General features: G+C 41.2%; 1 protein-coding gene across 1 annotated transcript in view; it reads left to right on the top strand.

Annotated features, from left to right (window-relative positions):
* The window catches only part of CFAP46 (cilia and flagella associated protein 46), a 154,648-nt gene that overhangs the window by 77,860 nt on the left and 52,678 nt on the right, over positions 1-24,110 (top strand). Inside the window, exons 34-39 of the mRNA XM_063433591.1 lie at positions 4,785-4,881; positions 4,976-5,119; positions 9,439-9,639; positions 10,627-10,733; positions 12,292-12,474; positions 16,729-16,864. Coding sequence (XP_063289661.1) covers positions 4,785-4,881; positions 4,976-5,119; positions 9,439-9,639; positions 10,627-10,733; positions 12,292-12,474; positions 16,729-16,864 — 868 coding nt within the window. The remainder of the gene's footprint in view (positions 1-4,784; positions 4,882-4,975; positions 5,120-9,438; positions 9,640-10,626; positions 10,734-12,291; positions 12,475-16,728; positions 16,865-24,110) is intronic.

Genomic DNA, 24,110 nt, shown 5'->3' on the forward strand with positions numbered 1-24,110 from the left:
GACCTACTGTCCTCCCCCCCGGCCCCCACCCCTGAGCGGTGAGTGGGGGCCCTAATAAAACAATAAGGGGGGGGGCCTATTGTCCTCCCCCCCCTGGCCCCCACCCCTGCGCAGTGGGTGGGGCCCTAATAAAACAATAAGGGGGGGCTATTGTCCTCCCCCCCCCCCTGGCCCGCACCCCTGCGCGGTGGGTGGGGGCCCTAATAAAACAATAAGGGGGGGGACCTTCTGTCCTCCCCCCCCGGCCCCCACCCCTGAGCGGTGGGTGGGGGCCCTAATAAAACAATAAGGGGGGGGGCCTATTGTCCTCCCCCCCTGGCCCCCACTCCTGCGCAGTGGGTGGGGGCCCTAATAAAACAATAAGGGGGGGGGGAAACCTATTGTCCTCCATCCCCCCTGGCCCCCACCCCTGCGCGGTGGGTGGGGGCCCTAATAAAACAATAAGGGGGGGGACCTACTGTCCTCCCCCCCGGCCCCCACCCCTGAGCGGTGGGTGGGGGCCCTAATAAAACAATTAGGGGGGGGACCTATTGTCCTCCCCCCGGCCCCCACCCCTGCGCGGTGGGTGGGGGCCCTAAATGAACCCCCCCCATCAAGGTGACTAGGGGTCCCAAGCCCCTAGTCACCCCCCCCACCCAAAACATTCTATCCCCTACCTACCCCCCTCACCCTAAAAATAGTGAGGGGGGAATAAAATAACTAACCTGTAAAAAAAAAAAAATTAAACTTACCATTTGACGTCTTATTTTTTCTAAATTCTTCTTTCTTCAGCCCCCCAAAAGGCCAAATAAAAATCCATCATACCCGTCGCACTTAAAAAAAAACAAAAAACGAGCGCAAACAAAAATTAATCCATCTTCACCCATGGAGGGCACGCCGCGTACTGAGCTCCGCAGGGCGGGTCAAGGCTTATAAAGCCTTGCACCGCCCTGCAATTAGGCTTAGAACACAATGATTGGTTGGTTTAAGCCAATCAGAGTGCTCTGTGTCATTTTACACAGCGTGGGAAAATTCAAAAGAACTTTCCCACGCTGTGTAAAATGACAGATCACTATGATTAGATGGTTTTCAAGCCATCTAATCACAGTGCTCTGTGTCTTTTTTCAAGCGTGGGAAAATTCCAAAGAACTTTCCCACGCTTGTAAAATGACACAGAGCACTGTGATTGGATGGATTTCAAACCATCCAATCACAGTGCTCTGTGTCATTTTACACAGCGTGGGAAAGTTCAATTTTCCCACGCTGTGTAAAATGACACAGAGCACTGTGATTGGATGGCTTGAAATCCATCCAATCACACTGCTCTGTGTCATTTTACAAGCGTGGGAAAGTTCTTTGGAATTTTCCCACGCTTGTAAAATGACACAGAGCACTGTGATTGGATGGTTTGAAAACCATGCAATCACAGTGATCTGTCATTTTACACAGCGTGGGAAAGTTCTTTTGAATTTTCCCACGCTGTGTAAAATGACACAGAACACTCTGATTGGCTTAAACCAACCAATCAGTGTGTCCTAAGCCTAATTGCAGGGCCGGGCAAGGCTTTATAAGCCTTGACCCGCCCTGCGGAGCTCAGTACGCGGCGTGCCCTCCATGGGTGAAGATGGATTAATTTTTGTTTGCGCTCGTTTTTTTTTTATTTATTTTTTTAAGTGCGACGGGTATGATGGATTTTTATTTGGCCTTTTGGGGGGCTAAAGAAAGAAGAATTTAGAAAAAAGAAGACGTCAAATGGTAAGTTTAATTTTTTTTTTTACAGGTTAGTTATTTTATTCCCCCCTCACTATTTTTAGGGTGAGGGGGGTAGGTAGGGGATAGAATGTTTTGGGTGGGGGGGGGGTGACTAGGGGCTTGGGACCACTAGTCACCTTGATGGGGGGGGTTCATTTAGGGCCCCCACCCACCGCGCAGGGGTGGGGGCCGGGGGGGAGGACAATAGGTCCCCCCCCCTAATTGTTTTATTAGGGCCCCCACCCACCGCGCAGGGTGGGGGCCGTGGGGGAGGACAATAGGTCCCCCCCCTAATTGTTTTATTAGGGCCCCCACCCACCGCGCAGAGGTGGGGGCCGGGGTGGAGGACAATAGGTCCCCCCTCTAATTGTTTTATTAGGGCCCCCACCCACCGCGCAGGGGTGGGGGCCGGGAGGGAGGACAGTAGGTCCCCCCCCCTTATTGTTTTATTAGGGCCCCCACCCACCGCTCAGGGGTGGGGGCCAGGGGGGGAGGACAGTAGGTCCCCCCCCTAATTGTTTTATTAGGGCCCCCACCCACCGCGCAGGGGTGGGGGCCGGGGTGGAGGACAATAGGTCCCCCCCCTAATTGTTTTATTAGGGCCCCCACCCACCGCGCAGGGGTGGGGGCCGGGAGGGAGGACAGTAGGTCCCCCCCCCCTTATTGTTTTATTAGGGCCCCCACCCACCGCTCAGGGGTGGGGGCCAGGGGGGGAGGACAGTAGGTCCCCCCCCTTATTGTTTTATTAGGGCCCCCACCCACCGCCGGGGGTGGGGGCCGGGGGGGAGGACATTGGCTCCCCCCCCCCCCCCCCCCACACTTATTACCATTTTTTTTTTTACAGTGAGCAGTCACAGGCTGCTCACTGTTTAGTGGACATGCCCCTACTCGCGGTATAGCGAGTAGGGGCATTGGGGAGATTTTAATCTCCCTTGTGCTATTATGGGGGTCATATTGACCCCCATAGAGGGAGGGGGGGACCTGGGGGGCTTATGAAGTGGTGGGGAGCTCTGCTCCCTGCCGCTTCTATAGTTACATATTACAAGGAGGGAGCTGCACGCCGGTAGCTCCCTCCTTGTAATAAACTGAACGAACAAACGAACACTGATACTCAGTGTTAGTTTGTTCATCTGATTTTTTCTATTCATTCATTCGTCTGTCTGATGAATGAATGAATAGGTGAAATTCCCGTTCGCATGTCCAGGTGTTTCACTGGGCATGTGTGGGAATCTCACAGTCTGTGTAGTGTGGGTAGATGACGTGTCCCATAGGGACTTCACCTACCCACACAAAGATGGCGGCGCCCTGAATATAGATCGGGCAGAAAATAAAGAATAAAAAATAGGTAATGTGGGGGGCTTAGGGGCATTTGGGGGTGACTAGGGGGTTGATTGGATGTAGTGGAGGCGGGAGGGGGGTTAAAAAAAAAAAACGCGATTCGGCATGACAGTGCCGTTTTAAGCTTTGTGCCAGTACAGTCATATGATCAACATGATCCAACAACTACAAAGCATTAAATGATTGCTACCGGAGGCATTTTAAAAGAGATTCTGTGCCAGAAAGAAAACAAGTTATTTCATATAACAACTTTCACATGTTCCACAAGTTTTACCTGTTATATAACAAATGTATTCTAAAAAGAAAGCAAAGAACCAGGTTTAATGCCTTTATACATAGAACAAATATTTATCTGAAAATCCCACTGTATTCCAAAGCCAATGTGCTCCACTTGAACCATTTTCACTGGTTTTCACAGTGCGAAAGATATTTTTTTTACGTAAAATTTAATTAGCAGTTGAAGTAGGGTCAATTTTTGCAAAGTGCACCAACTAGCCAAAGGCCTGACCTTGGCCTGGGATTGTGTTTCCAGTCTTTTCTCAAAAATTGCTAAATATAATAACAATTGTGTGTGCATAGAGCAACTTTAATTTGCAGTAGTTGATTTATTTGGCATTGCTCTGTGTTAAAACTTTCCTGAATTATTTAATTTTAAATGAATGCTATACACTCCCATCTCAAGTGTGATTGTATTACTGTGACTGTTTAAATCATCAAAGGGACACTATAGTCACCAGAACAACTACAGCTTATTGCATTTGTTCTGGTGAGTAAAATCATACCCTTCAGGCTTTTTGCTGTAAACACTGTCTTTTCAGAGAAAATGCAGTGTTTACATTACAGCCTAGTGATAACTTCACTGGCCACTCCTCAGATGGCTGCTAAAGCTGCTTCCTATCTCAGTCTTGCCTAGTGTGCATCACAACATATCAGTATCTCCTTGCTCTGCATGCAGACACTGAACTTTAATCATAGATTCATTCATTGATTCAATTCATCTCTATAAGGAGATGCTGATTGGCCAGGTCTGTATTTGACCTGTGCTGGCTTTGCCCCTGAACTGCTTCATTCATTCAGCCAATCCTATGGGGAAGCATTGTTATTGGCTCAGAACAATGCTTCTGATGATGTCAGCAGACAGCTTGCTATTCTGAGGCTGACCGGGGCAGAGCCAGCAGCTTCAGGCTTGAACACAAGTAAGAGTTTACTATATTTAGGAAGGCAAGAGAGGGCCAGGTGTGCTAGATGGTGATTTTAACACTATAAGGTCAGAAATATATGTTTGTGTTCCTGACCCTATGGTGCTCCTTTAAATGGACACATTTATGGGCTGAATATCAAGGACTTACTTTAATAAAGGCAAACATACCATGATAACATTGGTATGGGATTTTTGGTGCATATATGCATAGATTCTTTATACGCCACTCCTTCAAAACATTCATACTTTTAAAGCGACCTTGTCACCATATACTTAAGCTCTGCTTCAATATGTTCCTCTTATCTCCCTTACAACTAATCTGTTTTCCTTTTCAACTTTTTCAATCTGCTTTTTTTTTTTTAAATTAATAACAAAGTAGAGACTATTTTGCCTTATGTATTTTCCTCTGCTCGACAAAACTTGAAAAAAGATGGAGGGATATACCTAAAACAGATTTGTTGTCATGCAACAACTGATGTTGTCTTACACACTTTATGTAAAACTTTTATTTCAGTTGTAGACTGAAAATTTCACAAATGATGGAGGAAAAAGAAGATGCCATTCAATCAGACCTTGGCAACAAATATCAGCATATCGATACAAAACCAAAGGTAGACGTTGGCTTATTTAACTGTGTAGCTCTCTGTCCCATTGTGGATAAAAAAAAAAAAAAAGTGACTTTTTTATTTTTCGGTTTATTTTCAGATTTTAAGGTTAGATGAAGATGAAAAGGAATTAAGTGGACTGTCCCTTCCTTATTTGTGGATCGAGAAAGCTGAGGTTCTGATGGAGCTTGGCTATTTGCAACCAGCACGGCTTCTTCTCTCTGAGGCATATCAATCATTTCAGGTGAGCTTAGGTTAGATGTTATAAAAAGTCTTACTTTGTGGCATCTTTTCACATGGTACTTAATACTGTTGTTAATCCAAGCACATTACACATTCATGTTATGGTTCTTAAATTGACACTCCAAGCACCATAATCACAACAGCCTACTGGTTTCTCAAATTGTATACACGTGATTTGGCGTTAAACAGTTTCTTTCTGGTGCCAAAAATCTGCACCTTAATTTGGAGAAAGCTTTACTTCCTCTTTATCCATCCAAATATCTCTCTGATGTCCAAACTCTCTTTATGAACTTGACAATGAAATGTTACCTCAGTGCTAAGAGTCTCTCACTGTGTAGTGTGCAAACATAGTTTATATTATATAATAACTTATATACATTGCTAATTTTGATTAATTAGTCCAAGTTTTAATCAAAGAATTTAATTTGAATTTTAACCAATGGTGTAACACACAGGGGCGCCACCACAGGGTGACAACCATGACGGTTGTCACGGGCCCTGGGGGGCCTGGCCATCCGGCCGTCCATGCCCCATGTGCAGCGGGTGGCCCACGCGTTTAGGGCCCTATATCTTCAGGTGCCCGGTCAGCGCTTCGGCTGCATACTAGTGCGACCGGGCCCCTTTAAAAAATACGCAGGTACTTGCTGCGCGGGAGGAGAGACAGACAGGCATCGAAGAGGGAGAGGCAGCCAACTCCCATCAGCCCCAGCCACCCTCTTGCAGTGAAAAGGTAAGAAACAGAAACGTGGCTGAAAAAATGAGATACATGCGTGGACACGGCTGCCATCAGAAATTTTGGGGCCCGTAACACAGTTCACGGTCTGGGCTCCCCGGGGGCCTGCCTCCAAATCCCGCCCACAGGAATACACACACAGACACAAATACATGCACTGATCCAAAAGGACACAGATACACACACAAAGATACACACACAGACACAGGAATACACACATAGACACAAATACATGCACTGATACAAAAGGACACAGATACACACACACAAAGATACACACATACTGAAACAGACATACACACAGACATGCATAAGGACAATCAGACACACACACACATACATACAAACACACATATACATACACACATACTGAAATATATACAAGTACATACAGACACATACATACTGACATACATACACCATACACAGACATACAGACTGACATACTGACAGACATACACCATACACAGACAGACAGACTGACATACATACAGACATACAAACAGACAGACATACTAACATACATACTGACATACATACAGACAGACATACATACATGTCTTTCTGTCTGTCAGTATATCTGTCTGTATGCATGTCAGTATGTCTGTGAGTATGCAGAAACAAGAGAGGAAATAATGGAGGTGGATCAAGTCCACATCAAAATTCCTAAAGGGTTACAGAGATATCAGAAGGGCATGAACCCCATATGGCATTAAAAGAAAAAAGACTAAAGTGAAAATGGTTGTTCCACTAGAGATGGAAAAATTGGACCCCCATTCCACCAGAAGATATCTCTAAAATATTAGAATAATTATATGGTATAACCTTTATTAAGCCGCTTACGGACAAAACAAAAACAAAGTGAAGTAATAGTGGCACACTCGTGAAAATACAAGTGAATTTAAAACTGAGTAGATGCAGTTTGGATATCGTCCAAAGGTAGTGGAAATGGCAACGGTATCTGAAATGAAGTTAAGGTACAGAGTACAATATGTAGTACAGTATAAACTAAATCAGATATTGCATATGCCACATTCCTCTAGACCTAAGTATCCACAGTCTGTAGGACTTTATAGGTAGCTCGGCTATATGGGTGGGACTACACCGTAAACTGGAGAAAAGTGTACATCAATACTATCACTCTATGCTTAAATTGAGTGATAGTACACAGGGAGCTGTTTAGTCAATGGAGAACGTAATAACAGCACCTATGTATATATATATAGATGTACAATCTAGGCTAGTGAGTAGTAATTTTTGTATCTGATATCCAAAAGTCTCCTTGTAATTGTTTATAGTATCCCGGAGATAAATTTGATAATGGACAGACAGTAGTTCACTAAATAGGAACAGTAGTGGAGGAAAATATCTCAATATATCAGTAAAAGTGTAAATACATAGATATAAATTGAGGATGAAAATGAAAAAATTGGTATAGCAAGGTGTACCTGAAGGTAAGTTTGTAGGTATCCCAAAATTTAATCGTTAAGAGTATAAGTCCTATATACAAACTGGCACTCGCCAAACACATAAATCTCTCTCAGAGACAGAGACCACTTAAATGGATATGCAACCAATATAAGTTGATATTAGAGTCAAAATAAGGTCTAACTCATGGCCTCTTGATAAAGGCGTGTGACCGCGCCGAAACGCGCGTCGAGCGTTTGCCGTTTTTTTGGTTTTAATACTGGGGGATGCAGACGGCTACTTAATCTTGGGGGATTTAGCATCGTAAGAGACTATTGAATTTAATGCTGAGGCATGTGCAATACCGGACTGCCTGCATGATAGCGATCGCAGCAGCATCTCTCAACAGTATTAGGAGAGAGATCGAGCTATTCTTTTCAGCCAGCCTGATAGCATATGTGGACTTTTCAGTGCTAGGCTGCTTTGAAGTAGCTACTCCGTTTAGCCAGCTAGACAGTCTGTTCGTTACAGTCAGTGATAGGCTGCCTTGAAGCAGCAGTGTGTAGGGAATTTACCCATGAGTTAGACCTTATTTTGACTCTAATATCAACTTATATTGGTTGCATATCCATTTAAGTGGTCTCTGTCTCTGGGAGAGATTTATGTGTTTGGCGAGTGCCAGTTTGTATATAGGACTTATACTCTTAACCATTTAATTTTGGGATACCTACAAACTTACCTTCAGGTACACCTTGCTATACCAATTTTTTCATTTTCATCCTCAATTTATATCTATGTATTTACACTTTTACTGATATATTGAGATATTTTCCTCCACTGCTGTTCCTATTTAGTGAACTACTGTCTGTCCATTATCATATTTATCTCCAGGATACTATAAACAATTACAAGGAGACTTTTGGATATCAGATACAAAAATTACTACTCACTAGCCTAGATTGTACATCTATATATATATACATAGGTGCTGTTATTACGTTCTCCATTGACTAAACAGCTCCCTGTGTACTATCACTCAATTTAAGCATAGAGTGATAGTATTGATGTACACTTTTCTCCAGTTTACGTTGTAGTCCCACCCATATAGCCGAGCTACCTATAAAGTCCTACAGACTGTGGATACTTAGGTCTAGAGGAATGTGGCATATGCGATATCTGATTTAGTTTATACTGTACTACATATTGTACTCTGTACCTTAACTTCATTTCAGATACCGTTGCCATTTCCACTACCTTTGGACGATATCCAAACTGCATCTACCCAGTTTTTAATTCACTTGTATTTTCACGAGTGTGTCACTATTACTTCACTTTGTTTTTGTTTTGTCCGTAAGCGGCTTAATAAAGGTTATACCATATAATTATTCTAATATTTTAGAGATATCTTCTGGTGGAATGGGGGTCCAATTTTTCCATCTCTAGTGGAACAACCATTTTCACTTTAGTCTTTTTTCTTTTCTGTGAGTATGTCTCTCTGTATGTATGTCAGTCTGTCTGTTTATGGTGTATGTATGTCAGTATGTATATGTATGTATGTGTGTCTGTCTATATTTCCTTATGCATGTATGTGTCTGTATGTATGTTAGCATGTGTCTGTGTGTCATTATATGTCTATGTGTCTGTATATGTGTGTATGTCTGTTTCAGTATGTGTGTGTCAGACATATGCACATAAAGGCATACATACTGTTTCTGTTTGTGTGTATCTGTATCCTTTTGTATCTGTGTCCTTTTGTATCAGTGCGTTTATTTGTGTCTGTGTGTATATTCCGGTGGGCGAGATTTGGAAGCAGTCATTGGGGGCAGTATTTGGAGATGGGCCTCCAGGGTCCCAGACAGTGAGCTGTGTTAGGGGCCCCACAATTTCTGATGGTGTCCCTGGACACACTTAGTGTCTGCAGCTATATCTTATAGAAAGCACTATGCTCTTTATTCCTGCAAATGTCTTATTAATTGGAATCGTATAAGAACTGCCAAAAAATCTAAATGTACATTAAGGCTACATAGAATATTATATTTTCAAATACAAAAAAAAAATAATGAGAAATTTAAAAGCTGGCAAAGCTTTCTGGAAACCCACTTTTTGGCCACCCTTGTTATACAATATAGAATACAAATTAGGTGATTCCTTGTTAAATTTGCTTGTTGTATTCTTTGCAGGCATTTGGTGATAAATACTACCAGTTAAAATGCCTTTACCTGTTATCATTGCTGGCCAACATTGAAAAGAACTACGGGCAAGCTAAAGTATTGCTAATGGAAGATCAGCAGACAGAAAGAGATGCAGAGATTTGGTATAAAGCCACTCTTAGCATGACAGAAGCCATTTTAGGTGAAAATAAAGAAGGCAGTGAGAAAAGGGTAAGATTTAACGAAAAAATGTGTTGCTTGTTTAAAACACTGTATGCTAATTAGTTCATATTGCAGTCCAATACATTGTCTTTTCTCACTAAAAAGCTTAGGTCGCAGTAAATCCATACTTTGATTTATTAGCCTCAGTCCTAGTTAGTGAGCCGTATTTGATTGTACAATAGTTGATTTTCACTTGTAGGTGTAATAAACCATTTCTTTTAAATAAATATTATTTTATATTTTATATAGCCCAGTTAAATATCCAATAGTAGATCGTAGAAAACAACAAAAAATGTTGCCATTTGCTCTTGCTTCAAGTTAGGCATTCATTTTCCTATTGGTAGGCCAGTAACAGGTCCAGAGAACTTGGCAATCCCTGTGCTCTTGCAAATAAGGGCACCTTGGGTTAGGGGTTCCTTGAGACAATCATATAGCTCTTTGCTTTCCTAACATATGATGTGTGATAGTAAGAGTGGTCAGAGGTATCAACTATAATTACCCTTCACACACTTATACGCTTTGGTATTTTATTGTTGTAATGCTTTGTTTTTTGGGAGGGAACATTGGTAGATTAAATTAAAGTTAGATTATTGTCTTAATTATTATTTTGTTATTGATACATTTTCCAACCTTTGCTAGTGTTGCACTAAATGTGGAACTGTGTCATGATAACTGTACTTCATTTACATAATTTATTTGTTCAGTTCTGTCAAAGGTTCCTGCAAAATACGCAGGGGAATATTCTACTTTCCAATAAAGGAAAACCCAACAGTTTTACATTATATCCAATTTGTACTAGCTTATTATTTTCTTATGTGTACATCCTTGTAGAAGGTTGGTGACATAACTAGTTTCGACAAGATGGAATCAAAGGTGAGGAGGCCATCTCCGGTTAATGTGTTTCTATTTAACTTACAGTGGAATATAATTAAAAGCTGTGGTGGTAATATGTTCCATTCTTTGTGTAAAGGATAATTGAAATGTTGTTCTTTCTAGGCATGCATGATTTTTGAAACTACTATATCCACATTTAAAACCATGTTACAAAAACAAAGTAATAGAAAATCAGAGTATGGATTTTTTATCGCCTCATTATACGCCAGGTGAGTGTTGATTTTTATTTGTCTCTAAAAGGGCACTCTAAGCACCATAACCACTGCAGCTCTCTGTACTATGGTTTGGATCACTACGAAGCTCTGAAAGTAACACTCCATTCACCATAACCACTACGGCCCACTGTAGTGGTTATAGTGCGACGAGTAAGCTGTCAAACTTTTTTAGAGTGGTTTGTCAAGTTACTTGGTCTTGCTGGGAGCGCCGCCTTCTTCTGCTGGAACATTCAATAGCTCCAATGAGCTAAGCAGGGCCACGCTCATTGTTTTAAAAAGACAGATGCAGCACTGGCACACTGGGACAAGGTAAGTTGTTAAACCATTCTAAAATGGTTGGGCATGTTGCTACTACTGTAGTGGTTTTGGTGTTTTGAGTATCCCATTAACTCCACTTGATGGCTAGAAAACCAAAGAAAACAGTTTGATCAAAACACCTGAAGGGTCTGTGAAGTTATTTTTAACTGAGGGTGTCAGTGAAGAAATAATTGTTTAATTTAGGGTTCCTTTCCCACACCACCACTACCACCTACTTTTCTGAAATCCTTTCTAATTTCTTACATGAGTGCATTATGAACAGGACAATAGTAGAAATTTGGGGGTGTATCAAATCCTCATTTACAAGCCCTAACATTACACAGTATAACAGTACACCGATAATGATTTTAGTATGTTTTCAAATCTTAAGTACTGATTTTTTTTATTGATATGTAATAATAATAATAATAATAATAATATAATCACTAATAAAGATCACTCTTTGTATACAACTATTTCGTGTGTTGTTTTTATATATATATATATATATATATATATGTATGTGTGTCTGACTTTAAATATGTTTTCACATTTGGGGATACATGTGAGATTTACTTAAAGGGACACTATAGTCACCTGAACAACTTTAGCTTAATAAAGCAGTTTTGGTGTATAGAACATGCCCCTGCAGCCTCACTACTCAATCCTCTGCCATTTAGGAGTTAAATCCCTTTGTTTATGAACCCTAGTCACACCTCCCTGCATGTGACTTGCACAGCCTTCCATAAACACTTCCTGTAAAGAGAGCCCTATTTAGGCTTTCTTTATTGCAAGTTCTGTTTAATTAAGATTTTCTTATCCCCTGCTATGTTAATAGCTTGCTAGACCCTGCAAGAGCCTCCTTTATGTGATTAAAGTTCAATTTAGAGATTGAGATACAATTTTTTAAGGTAAATTACATCTGTTTGAAAGTGAAACCAGTTATTTTTTTCATGCAGGCTCTGTCAATCATAGCCAGGGGAGGTGTGGCTAGGGCTGCATAAACAGAAACCAAGTGATTTAACTCCTAAATGACAGTGAATTGAGCAGTGAAATTGCAGGGGAATGATCTATACACTAAAACTGCTTTATTTAGCAAAAGTAATTTAGGTGACTATAGTGTTCCTTTAAGAAAGGCAACCACATTCTATAATGCATGGGCAACTTACAGTGTGTACATGTATACTAACTATGAATTGAATGGCATTTTGTTTTACAAAAATCACTATATTAATTTAGTATACTTCTTTTCCAGAAAATGTTCCATTCTTACACAGACTTTCAAAAGTGGGATAAATGCGGGGAAAACATCATCTCAAACGGTAGCTATGCTCCTTGATATATGCGATAAAATGAGTCAGATTGAAATTGATCTTCTTCAATGTGGACACAGAGAATACCAAGCTGAATTTATGCTGGAGCATTCAGATGTACTCAGGTGAGAGTTATCTGTTTCTTTATCCTCATAAACAAGGTCATCATCCATTACTGACCTTGTTAAAGTAATTATTATAGTTTGCCTGATGTCAATAGAAGACAGACATGATTGAAACCCTTGCCCATTGATATTACTTTTCCGGTCAAATGTACCCCATCCCCTTTGTTCCAGCTAGATGTGGCCATTTATGAAATTACAATTAAATGCTAAGCATCAGCTGAAAGAAATAGCAAACAATAATTCAAACATTATATGAAATGTTTTTCTGCTTATGACCTTAAATTAATATTGCCTTGACAATACCCTGTGCCACCATAAAAAACTGTCGGTTCCTTTCATAATAGATTGTCTTTAAAAATCTGAAATGTTGTCTAATACTGAATTTGACGAATATGACATATTTAAAGAATCACTCTAAGCATTATAACCACTACCGCCTACTGTGGTAGTTATGGTGCCAACATGGTCGCGAGTCCACTCCCTGATTAGGAGTTTGTCAAAAGCGACCCCTTGCTGTCCTCATCAGTTGTGAGAATTACGCTTCCACAATACCAATATCAATTTAGTTTAAAGTTTAGATGTATTTCATTGGCAGTGTTTCAGCCAGTGAGTACTGTCCAAGTATGTATGGAATTGATATTTCTAATTTCTTAAGTTTCCACAATTCACAATATGGACAGATAGAGGTCAGGCCGTAGGTGCTGGAGGACCCTTTGTTTGTATCAAATAGTTTGAAAATGATTTGACACATCTCCAAGAACATGCAGGCAGCATAACTCCTAGCGCAAGCTGTAGAGGGTACTTATAGTGTCCCTTAACAAGGGTTATGTTGCAGCTGTCCTAGCACCATCCCTGGTTTAATGCTAAACCATTTAGGAATGGTTTGACACCAACTAAGACTTTGCTTGAAACCCAGAAGCCGCACAGCTCAGCCACATGAAACGGATCTATTTAGTTATTATTATTTTTGGCATTTATGTAGAGCCAAAAGTATAAAACCCTACATTTGCAATACTAGTTACTACCAAACAAAGATTATGTCCAAATTCCTATTACTCATGCTACTTGCTCTTGCAAATGATGTAGAGTCTAACCCTGGTACCCCAACAGATTGCATTCCTAGCCTTCCAGCTAAAAAAAAAACCTCTCTCCTTTGTGCACTGCATTATCTGCAGCTTACTACCAAAAATCAATGCACTGCAAGTATGGTGTTTACATTACAAGCCCAAAATCATTGTGCTCTCTGAAACGTGGCTAACCACAAAAATACCAGACTGTGCCATTGCAATACATGGGTATTCATGCCATAGAAATTACAGAGAAAAAGAGGAGGCGGCATTGTCATTTATGTTGACAATTCCATAAAGTTCACCCTCTTACAAAACTTTAGCTCTCCTGCCACCTTTGATTTCCTTTCTGGCACAATTGAGATACCATGCAGTAAATCAATCATTGTTGCATGAATCTACTTCCCACCTAGCTCCCCTGTTCATAACCGATCTCCTTAGTGAAACCATAGCTCAAAACCCAAAACGTGAACTGCTGGTCTTTGGAGATTTTAATATTGATTGTCTGAATCCTAAAAATAATAGTTCTTGCTCGCTGTTAAGACTTTGCAGCTAAGCCAATTAATCTCCTCCCCAACTCGCATTAACATTAAAAGCCATAACCATACCCTGCTCGATTGGATTATCTCCACTTCTGAAAGAATTCAGGAGACAGGTGTTCTCCCTAACAGTTTCAGTGACCACTGCTTAGTGTACTGCATGCGCAAAATAAAGGCTACTAAATCCTCTCCCAAGGTTAAAATCACCAGGTACTTTAAAAAAATTTAATCTTTAATCCTTTCCAAATGACATCAAGAACCTCCCATGGCACAGATCAAACCTAATCCCAGATCTAGACTGTGCAGTTGAATTCTTTCAGTCCGAACCCCTACAAGTTTGGAATTTGCTTGCCCCGCTGTGTAAGGTGAGAGTAAAAAGGGGCACATATGAATTGGATCACAGCTGACCTTATTCAAATGTACCAGTTTCGGGACTCATTGTGGTCAAAGTTCCAGCGTACTGGCTCGATGAACGATCACTGTGCATATAGACAATGGCGAAATATATGCACTAAACAAACAAACAAAATTGGCCAAGGCCCAATATTTCTGTGAAAATCTGAACATTAACATCTCAAACCCTAGAAATTTTTGGAAAGTCATAAATAACTTAGAAACTCCCCCAATCCACTCCCAACTCTCCGCTGTCATAGTGGACAAACTTCCCCTAGAAGTAGCAAATGCCTTTAACAATTATTTTGTCAGATGCTCCACGTCCCTGATTGCCAAGCTAATAAATGATGCACATCCTGAAACTACAAATGTGGATTAGGCCCCACTAATTTTACAAAGACCCAATAGAGACAAGTAGAGTTTTAGACCTGTAACTATTACTGTCATTAAGAAACACCTTAATAATCTAAAAATGAAAAACCAGTCTGGACCCGATCAAATCCCAGCAATGCTGTTGAAGCTCAGTGCGCCAGCAATTGCTAAACCTGTCACAACCCTAATTAACGGTTTATAGGTGTCTGGATACATACCCAAACTGTGGAAGACTGTGAGGGTAGTGCCTATCCATAAAATTAGTGACATTACTTTGGTTTCTAACTATCGCCCAATATGATTGCTCCCAGTATTGTTTATAATCTTAGAAAAATGCGTCCATACGAAACTATGTGAGTATTATTTTATTGTACCCTAATGTATCAATGCAATGTTTTGTGGACCCAGGACATACTTGAAAACAAGAGAAATCTCAATGTATCCTTCCTGGTAAAATATTTTATCATTAAACAATATTCCGCAGAGCTTTGCAAAATAATATAAGAGGGGAAAATTAAACAATAAATGAGACAAATACAAAATGTTACAGGAACAGTATGTTGATAAGGATCCCGCTTACAGAAGGTTACAGTCTAGAGGAGGTGGGGTATAAAGCACAATAAGACTAGGGATAGCAATTAAACAAGCTGGGAGTGAAGCAGAAGCAGAGAGAGTGGAGTGCTAAAGGGGCACACTTAGCAACATAACCACTAAAACTAGCTGTAATGATTATGTTGCTTAGAGTGTTGTTCACTGGTTTAATGTCAAACCGTTCATTAATGGCTTGCCATAAATTAAGCCACTTAATAGTAGCCAGTGGCCATCCCTTCCTCAGCTGCATCAATATTGCAGAATTAGCACCTCAACTTTAGAGATGTCAGGTTTGTCTAACCAGCATTTTTAGTGCATAAGTACATAATCTATAACCCAGGAGGGGTTGTTTACACCACTAGGAGAAGCCTCATTTAATGTTAAACTCTTCCTAAACAGTTTGATACTAAAGCAGGGGAAGGCACTATCACATTCTACGCAACTCAATAATTAAAGTTTAGACATGTGCACCGGTGAAATTATCTTTTCATACAAATGACTTTATACTAAATAAAAATTTAATTTGTCAATCCCAAATTTTGTCCGTAACCCATTCGTTTTCGACCGATATTCATAAAAAATTCTTCCATTAGGCCGAAAATAGCACTGCGCATGCGCCAAAAAAAATAAAAGCAAGGAGGGAGCCGGCAGCGCTACCAGCTCCTCCTTTTAATAGACACCATGCGAGTAGGGGCATGCAGGAGGATTTATCCTCCCTTTCATTAATATGTTATAGTGACATAGTGACCTCCGTAGGTTTTAATGCAGAGCACTGCCGGCTCCCTCCTTGCTTTTTTTTTCGCGCATGCGCAGTGTTATTTTCTCAGTGCTGTGGTGGTTAATTCCCCTGCAGCACGGAGTCTATTAAACAAATTAAACGAAAAGGTAATGCATTCGGCATTCGGCATTTGCCCTTTCGTTTCATTTATATTTCGTATGTTGGGCTTTCGTTTACGTTTTAGTAAACGAATATGAAAAAACCCGACTGTCCCTTTCTAAGTTACATATATGTGTACTGAATGGATACGTTTTATCCTCACATAGCCCTTAGAAAACGATTTCTTGTGATTCCATCTGATATTCTGATTTTCTTATATTATTAATATTTCAAAATCCCACCTGTTAATGATATTTCTATGCAATCTAACTGCATTGGGATACATTTGGAGATCCTCAAGATAGAATAAGCATTGGGTCCGCAGAGTTGATATTTGTTTTTATTTTTAAGAAAGTGGTCAGTACCCAGAAGTTTTATTATGACTCTTAACTTTCAGTTTTTATTTTTATTAAAGAATTCTTGCAAACCTGGCAGAAGATGGGGAACGCAAGCACCGTTACTTTCTAGATGCATATGGCATAGCAGAAAGTGCCGTTCGCATACTTGAACGAATACTTTACAATATTCAGAATTTGTTTCCACTGAATGAGGTAAGAAACATTGTAACAAGGTAATCATCAAGGTACGCCAATCATGTTATTTAATGTAATTGTGTTGAGAAGAGATTATAACTGATAAGATGGTGTGGTTCTTCATTAAACAATGATTTGGGGGTAACGGGAAAAATAGTCATGCTAAAATATAGCTGATTTGGAGAAAGATTCCGTTTTGTCCTAAAAATTTAAATTTCCTATTCGCTTATCTATTTCTTGAGTCAAGAAAAACCTGACATAGTGCATTTGTACATGGTTAGTTCTTTTTTCTTTCTTTCCAGGAATTTAGAATGGTTGATGTTTGAATGTATCACAAAGCTTCTCGTCAATAGATCTTGGGGTCCTGTCCACATAAAACATAACAGACTTTCAATCACTGCCCGTTTTATTTATATATAACACATTGTATACCTGCATAAGTACACCTAAACTTACAAGCAATATACACACAGAAGTCATGCTGGACAATAAATAATAAATACCATACTAACGTCTTGTTATATCACATTAGCAATCACATTTCTATTTTTAGCTGTGTGTGAATCTATTTGCATTTTATTTAGTATGAAAATTGATTCAGACATTGTGCCTGTTGTATAGGCATCAAAACAACTTTAGCTTAACGAAGCAAGTTTAGTGTATAGATCATGCCCCTGCAGTCTCACAGCTCAAATCTCTGCAATTTGGGAGTTAACCCCTTAGGGCGTACTATGCCGCCCCGCATTCAGTGGCGTCTCCAGGGTTCATATTTGGTGGGGGGGGGGGGGGGGGGGGCACATGAGGGACCAAGGATAAAAGTATGGGGGCATTTATAAAACATGTATAGATGTGTGTGAGTATATATATATATATATATATATATATATATAAAACAGATACAATTTGTATCTTGTAATACCTTTTTTATTGGACTAATATGGCTACAATCTCTACTTAAACACTAGATAGAGATAGACACACACATACATACACAGGGCTTGACAAATCACGGACGCCAGGTCACCATTGCGACAAGAAATTTCGCCCTGGCACCTGAGATTTGTCAGCCCTCTGCTAAGCTGTGCAGGAAACACTAAAACCGGCCGCCGCAGGGAGTGAACAAGCTCACTGATACAAACATGCTTACTACAGACAAGCTCACTTACACACACAAGCTCACTACAGACAAGCTCACTGACACACACATGCTCACTACAGTTAAGCTCACTAGAGACAAACAAGCTCACTAGAGACAAACTCACTAACACACATGCTCACTACAGACAAGTTTACTGAAACACACACATACTCACTAAAGGCAAGCTCACTGACACACACAAGCTCACTCAGTAGCAGGCACATACACATAGAAGATCACTCTGTCATGCTAAGCATTGGAAGCCTACCTGGCACTGGAGGCTGTGGCTGTGGGAGAACTGGGAGTCCATTTTCAGGCCTCTTTCTGCAGCAAGGTCATCTGCTAGAGAGTGGGGGCGGACCTTGCATACAGGGAGGCGATTTTCCATGCAGGGGTAGTGCTTGTGTGCCGGCAAGCTGCTGCACAGTGGTGGAACTAACGTAGAGAGGGCCCTGGGGCAGAAACTGTTTCGGGTCTCTGAAGACACATGCATGTGTGGTGGCTCTAAGTGCACGGGCCACAGTGTAACCGCAAAATTAGCACTGCCTGTAGTTCCACCGCTGCGCCTTCCTTATTACAGGCAAGACACATTTTCACAGAAATTGGAAAACCTTTTCAGGAGATGCAAGATAACTTTCCATGGTGTTTAGAAGGGGCTGTGGTGAAGTGTGTGTATAGAGGAGTCTGTTTATGGTGTACTATGTATACCTACGGGCTGTAGTGTGAGCACATGCTCACGCATAGGAGCTTTTGAGATTGTGTGTGTGTGCTGAGAGGGCCTGTAAAGTGTGTGCGTGTGCATATAGGGACTGCAGTGTGAGTGTATCTGTATTGGGGTTGCATTGTGTGCCTATCAAGGAGCTGTAGTGTGTATGTGTGTATGTAATGGGGTGTGTGTGTTTTGGTGTGTAATGGAGTGAAGTGTGTGTGTGTGTGTGTGTATGTATGTGTGTGGGTGAATGTACGTGGGGATGAAGTGTATGTGGGTGAAGAGATGATGTGTGGGATAAGGTGTGAGGGGTGCACTGTGTGTGTATGGTAAGGTGTACTCTGTGTGGGTGTGAGTGTACTGTATGTGGGGGGTTTACTGTCTTTGAGGGTGTACAGTGTTCTTTAATAAGAGTTTAAAAAAGAAAAAGAACATTCCACGTTCCCTGATCTTACATTGCAGGAAGGGGGGGCACAAACAGCTCTGTGGTGGTTGAGAAGCCTGCCTATCCATCGGGTACAGGGGAGGTCACGAGATAAGAGGTATCTCTCTTGGAACTCAGGCACTTACACAGACTGACCCATACAAACCCACAGACAGCCCCACCCCACACACAGACTGACCAATACACACACACACAGACTGACCCATACAAACCCACCAACTGTCCCACCCCACACACAGACTGACTCATACATGCACACAGACTGACTCATACACGCACACAGACTGACCCCCCCCACACACAGATTGACCAATACACACACAGAGACTGAACCCCCCCACACACAGACTGAGCAATACACAAATACAGACCGCCCCATCCCACAAATGGGATGCCATGCTGGGGTTAATTTTCATTCCTGGATTGCCATAGAGTCCCAAAGGCAGCATAGGCCCAGCAAACCAACCTGGTAAATTTCAATATGTAAAAATGAAAAACGAGAAAGCCCCATATTTGACCCTATAACTCTCCAAAACAACATAAAACCTGTACATAAAGGGTACTTTTGTACTTGTGAGACATCGCTGAATACAAATACGTGTAATTTATTGCTGTAAAAACTAACAGTATTATGGTATTAACAGTTAAAATGCCATTCATTTTGAAAAATAACACAATTACTTTATTTCTCAAAGTTTTTTCAATTTTGTTTATATTAAATTATGTTTCATATATAAATATTTGATATGAAATAAAAGCCCTGTTTCTCCTGAACAAAATGATATATAATATGTGTGGTTGTACTTAATATGAAAGAGGTGAATTATGGTTGAACAGAGATATAGCGCAAATTCCAGGTTTTGTTTACATTTTGTTTTGATCAGAACGTGTACAACTGACTCTGTTCTTAAGGGGTTAACCCCTTAAGACCGCAGGACGTACTATGCCGTCCTTATTTTGGTGGCTCTAAAAGCCGCAGGACGGCATAGTACGTCCTGCGATCTTATGTACTTACCCGGTCGCCGGCGATCCCACGCCGGCGATCGCGGTATGGGGGACTTACCTGGGAGCCCAGGGAGTCCCCCTGCGTCCTCTTCAGCCGCCCACGGCCATGTGATCGCGAGGTCCTTGCGAGGACCCCGCGATCACATGGACGGCATAGCCGTCCAAGGCATTGCCAGCAGGGGGAGTGCCTGTAATGACAGGTACTCCCCCTGCTGTCTGAAAAAAAAAAAAAAATGTTAAAACAGTGTAAAAATAAATTATATATACTTAGATCATATATATTTATTATATATATGATCTAAGTATATATATATACACACATATACACACATACACTGTCTACGTGTATTTTAATATTAATATATACATAACTATATATATATATTAATATCAAAATACACGTACAATGATATTGATTAAATATATATATAATTTTCATTATATATATATTTATATATAATAAAAAATAAATATATAAATACGTTAAAAAAATAATAAAAAAATAATAAAAAAAAATAGATAAAAAATATATAAACATGCGTAATTTCGTTCTAACTGTATTTTAAAATTAATATATATATATTGATATCAAAATACATGTAGAACGAAATAATATATATATCTATATACATAAGTATATACATATATATCACTATGTATATACCTATATATAAATAAAAATAATTACAAAAAATTATATACATATATATACACACATATATATATACACACATATATATATAATAATTCTACGCATATATTTATGTAATAATTTTACATAATTAGGTCATTTTATTAATTACAATTTGCAGGACCTGCCTGCCAACCCAGGCCAAAAGTTCAGGGAATTACATTGTCTAGCACTATATTTAACTCTGTAACTTTCCAAGACACCATGAAACCTGTACATGGGGGGTACTGTTTTACTCGGAAGACTTCGCTGAACACAAATATTAGTGTTTCAAAACAGTAAAATATATTACAACGACGATATCGTCAGTGACAGTGACATTTTTTGCATTTTTCACACACAAATGGCACTTACACTGACGATATAATTGTTGTGATACGTTTTACTGTTTTGAAACACTAATATTTGTGTTCAGCGAAGTCTCCTGAGTATAACAGTACCCCTCATGTACAGGTTTTATGGTGTTTTCAAAAGTTACAGAGTCAAATATAAGGTTTGCGTTTCAGTTTTTTCACATTAAAATTCGCCAGGTTGCCTTTGAGACCATATGGTAGCCCAGGAATGAAAATTATCCCCATGATGGCATACCATTTGCAATAGTAGACAACCCAGGGTATTGCAAATAGGGTATGTTCAGTTTTTTTAGTAGCCACTTAGTCACAAACACTGGCCAAAATTTGCGTTCAAATTAGTTTTTTGCATTTTCAAATATTAACACTAACTTTGGCCAGTGTTTGTGACCAAGTGGCTACTAAAAAAGACTGGACATACTCAATTTGCAATACCTTAGGTTGTCTACTTTTGCAAATGGTATGCCATCATGGGGGTAATTCTTATTTCTGGGCTACCATATGGTCTCAAAGGCAACGTAACCAATCTGGCGAATTTCTTTTTTTTTAAATTCTTTATTTTTGTAGTGCATTTCAAGGAAGGAAAAGTATAACATAAACCTGAGGTACCCCGACGGCAATCCTCAGGCCATTTTGCAACAAGTATAACATTGGGGTGTATCAGACATGCATGCACAAATTTTAAATTTTTACATTGTTGAACTCTTATAACAAATTATGGTACTTCCAAATGATTCGTCGATGTGAGTAACTTTCATAAGTTTTACCATTGAGGGGAGACAGGTATAGAGCATGAAACGTAACGGCTGAAACGGTCATTGGTATATGTGAGCGGGCCGACCTCTATCACTGATGCCGCATTATTACGTGGTCAGGATTTTTCCATTGGCCCCATTACCTTTTCCGAATCAGAAAGCAGGGCTTCAGGAGGGAGGTTTACTTGGAGCTTCGCAGCTCGTAGTCGCCATATGTAAGGGCGGGAGTATAGTGGGATAATCCCAAACCTGCGGTAGCTGTGCAGGAGCATATTACATGGTAAACGGGTGCGGTTAAAAATATGTGCCCATTAAGTTCCAACAGCCCAGTTAAATTGGTTCATATTTCTATCAACGTTTGTACCAGTTACCTGCCGTAGGGCTAGTGAAAGTGCGTCTAAGTGGGTATGTCAATTAAGGGAAGCCCGGGGTGGTACCCGGTGGTATACATTACATTTGCGGATTTTGTAACAGCGGGTAATACCCATACATTGCAAGCTATGTGAGGAAGGCATCTACAGTCAATTATGGTAAACCAGCGGGGGGTGACATGGTGGCAGTGCAAGGGTTGGTATCGTGCGGTTATTAAGGGTATAAACAGGGCCCGTGTCACCGCATCGGTGGTCACCAGCCAATAGATTCATCCTGGTCACATAAAACTCAGAGGTACTTTCTAAACATAGTGAAATTGCGGGAACTAAAGAGTTGAGATAGGATCTTGACTACTAGCAGTGACCAGGTAGTAACAACAGAGTGGCGGCACACTAGGGATTATTGTGAGCGCTTCCCAAGTTGCGTGGCACCCTGTGTGCTTTGTACAGTTTAAGCTACCCCCAAGTTGCTGATTTCGGTCCTTTCATTTAAACAGTAGAGTACCTCAGTGGTTACCGCTTGCGGTTATGCTAGGTTTGTGAGAGATTGTGCGGTTTAAGGGTACCCACCATACCTGCTAGGCTGGGTATTACGTTGGGTGAGGCTAGGGCAGGCCTGGTATGGGGTACCGCTCATCCCGCGCATTGCTCAAAACGATATTTAGGTAACCACATTACAAACACATGTACACATATATAAAACTCTTAACAGAAAATAGACTGCATGGTGAGGCTTCCTGACTGTGTATGAGAGTAGGCAAGTCAGTCGCATATCTCAATCAGTGTACAAGCGATTTAGTTGCATTGTGTTAGTCAGCATGGGAGGTTAGGGAACAGTATCGTGTAATTCCACCCACTATCGCGGGGGTCTGTCATGGTTCGCTCTGGGGTAAGTGCTGTGCCGTACATTGTGTGAATCTAGAGGGTGCGTGAGGGGGGACCGTATCTATCCTAGCTAGCATCAGCCTGGACATTGGGTGTGTGTCCCGTCCTCTCTTGGTCAGTGACCTATTACTGCGGGGTAAGCCAGTGTCTGGAGGTATGGTGAGGTGAACAAGTCGGGTGATCTAGTGTGAGTGTGTGGTCAGGTGTGGCGTGGTGTGTGGCAGCATGTATGTTTCGTGGCCACCGGCAGGACTTTGAAGGGAGCTCGTCCATGTCTGGTCGGTGGTGACGTGGGTGTGCGTGAGTGAGGTATGGCAGGTCCCCATCGGTAGGTGATAGGGGGGTAGTGAGGCTATTATATGGCCCTTCGTGTGGGAGTGGATCTGTCTGTGGGTCCCGTGAGGTCTGGGAGGGTCAAGGTCCCGCTGTGCCCTGGGGTGGGGGGCGCCATTCAGGAAAACAGGTAAATACATTACAAGTCCAAGGAGAAATCGAGGTTTCTAGTAGGTGTCTCCGGGGTGTCTGCTGGGGTGTCATTCCAGCGGTTTCTAAGGAGCATACAGTCCTCGGTGTGTCACGAATTTCAGGTAGTGACCGCAGCGTAGGACACAGGGGTTGAGCCTCTCGGGATGAACGTGTTGATTTTTGTCAGGTCCCAAGTATGATCGGATGTGTTCGGGTGAGGAGGTTCTTCTTGTGTGAGGGAGTCTTGTGGGATGCCCAAAGTCCGCAGAAGGTCCGGTGCGTCCTGGATGTCGTGGATCAAGTGGGAGTCGTTTCCCTGTTGTATACTGAGAGTCCTGGGGTTCTGCCATTTGTAGCTGATTCCGTTTTGGTGGAGCAGGGAGGTGAGTGGTCGAAGCGACCTACGCCAGGCCAAGGTGCCGTTAGACAGGTCGGCAAAGAAGGTCAGAC

The sequence above is a fragment of the Pelobates fuscus genome, chromosome 10 (genome assembly GCF_036172605.1).
Source record: "Pelobates fuscus isolate aPelFus1 chromosome 10, aPelFus1.pri, whole genome shotgun sequence".
In the NCBI taxonomy this organism is placed as follows: Eukaryota; Metazoa; Chordata; class Amphibia; order Anura; family Pelobatidae; genus Pelobates; species Pelobates fuscus.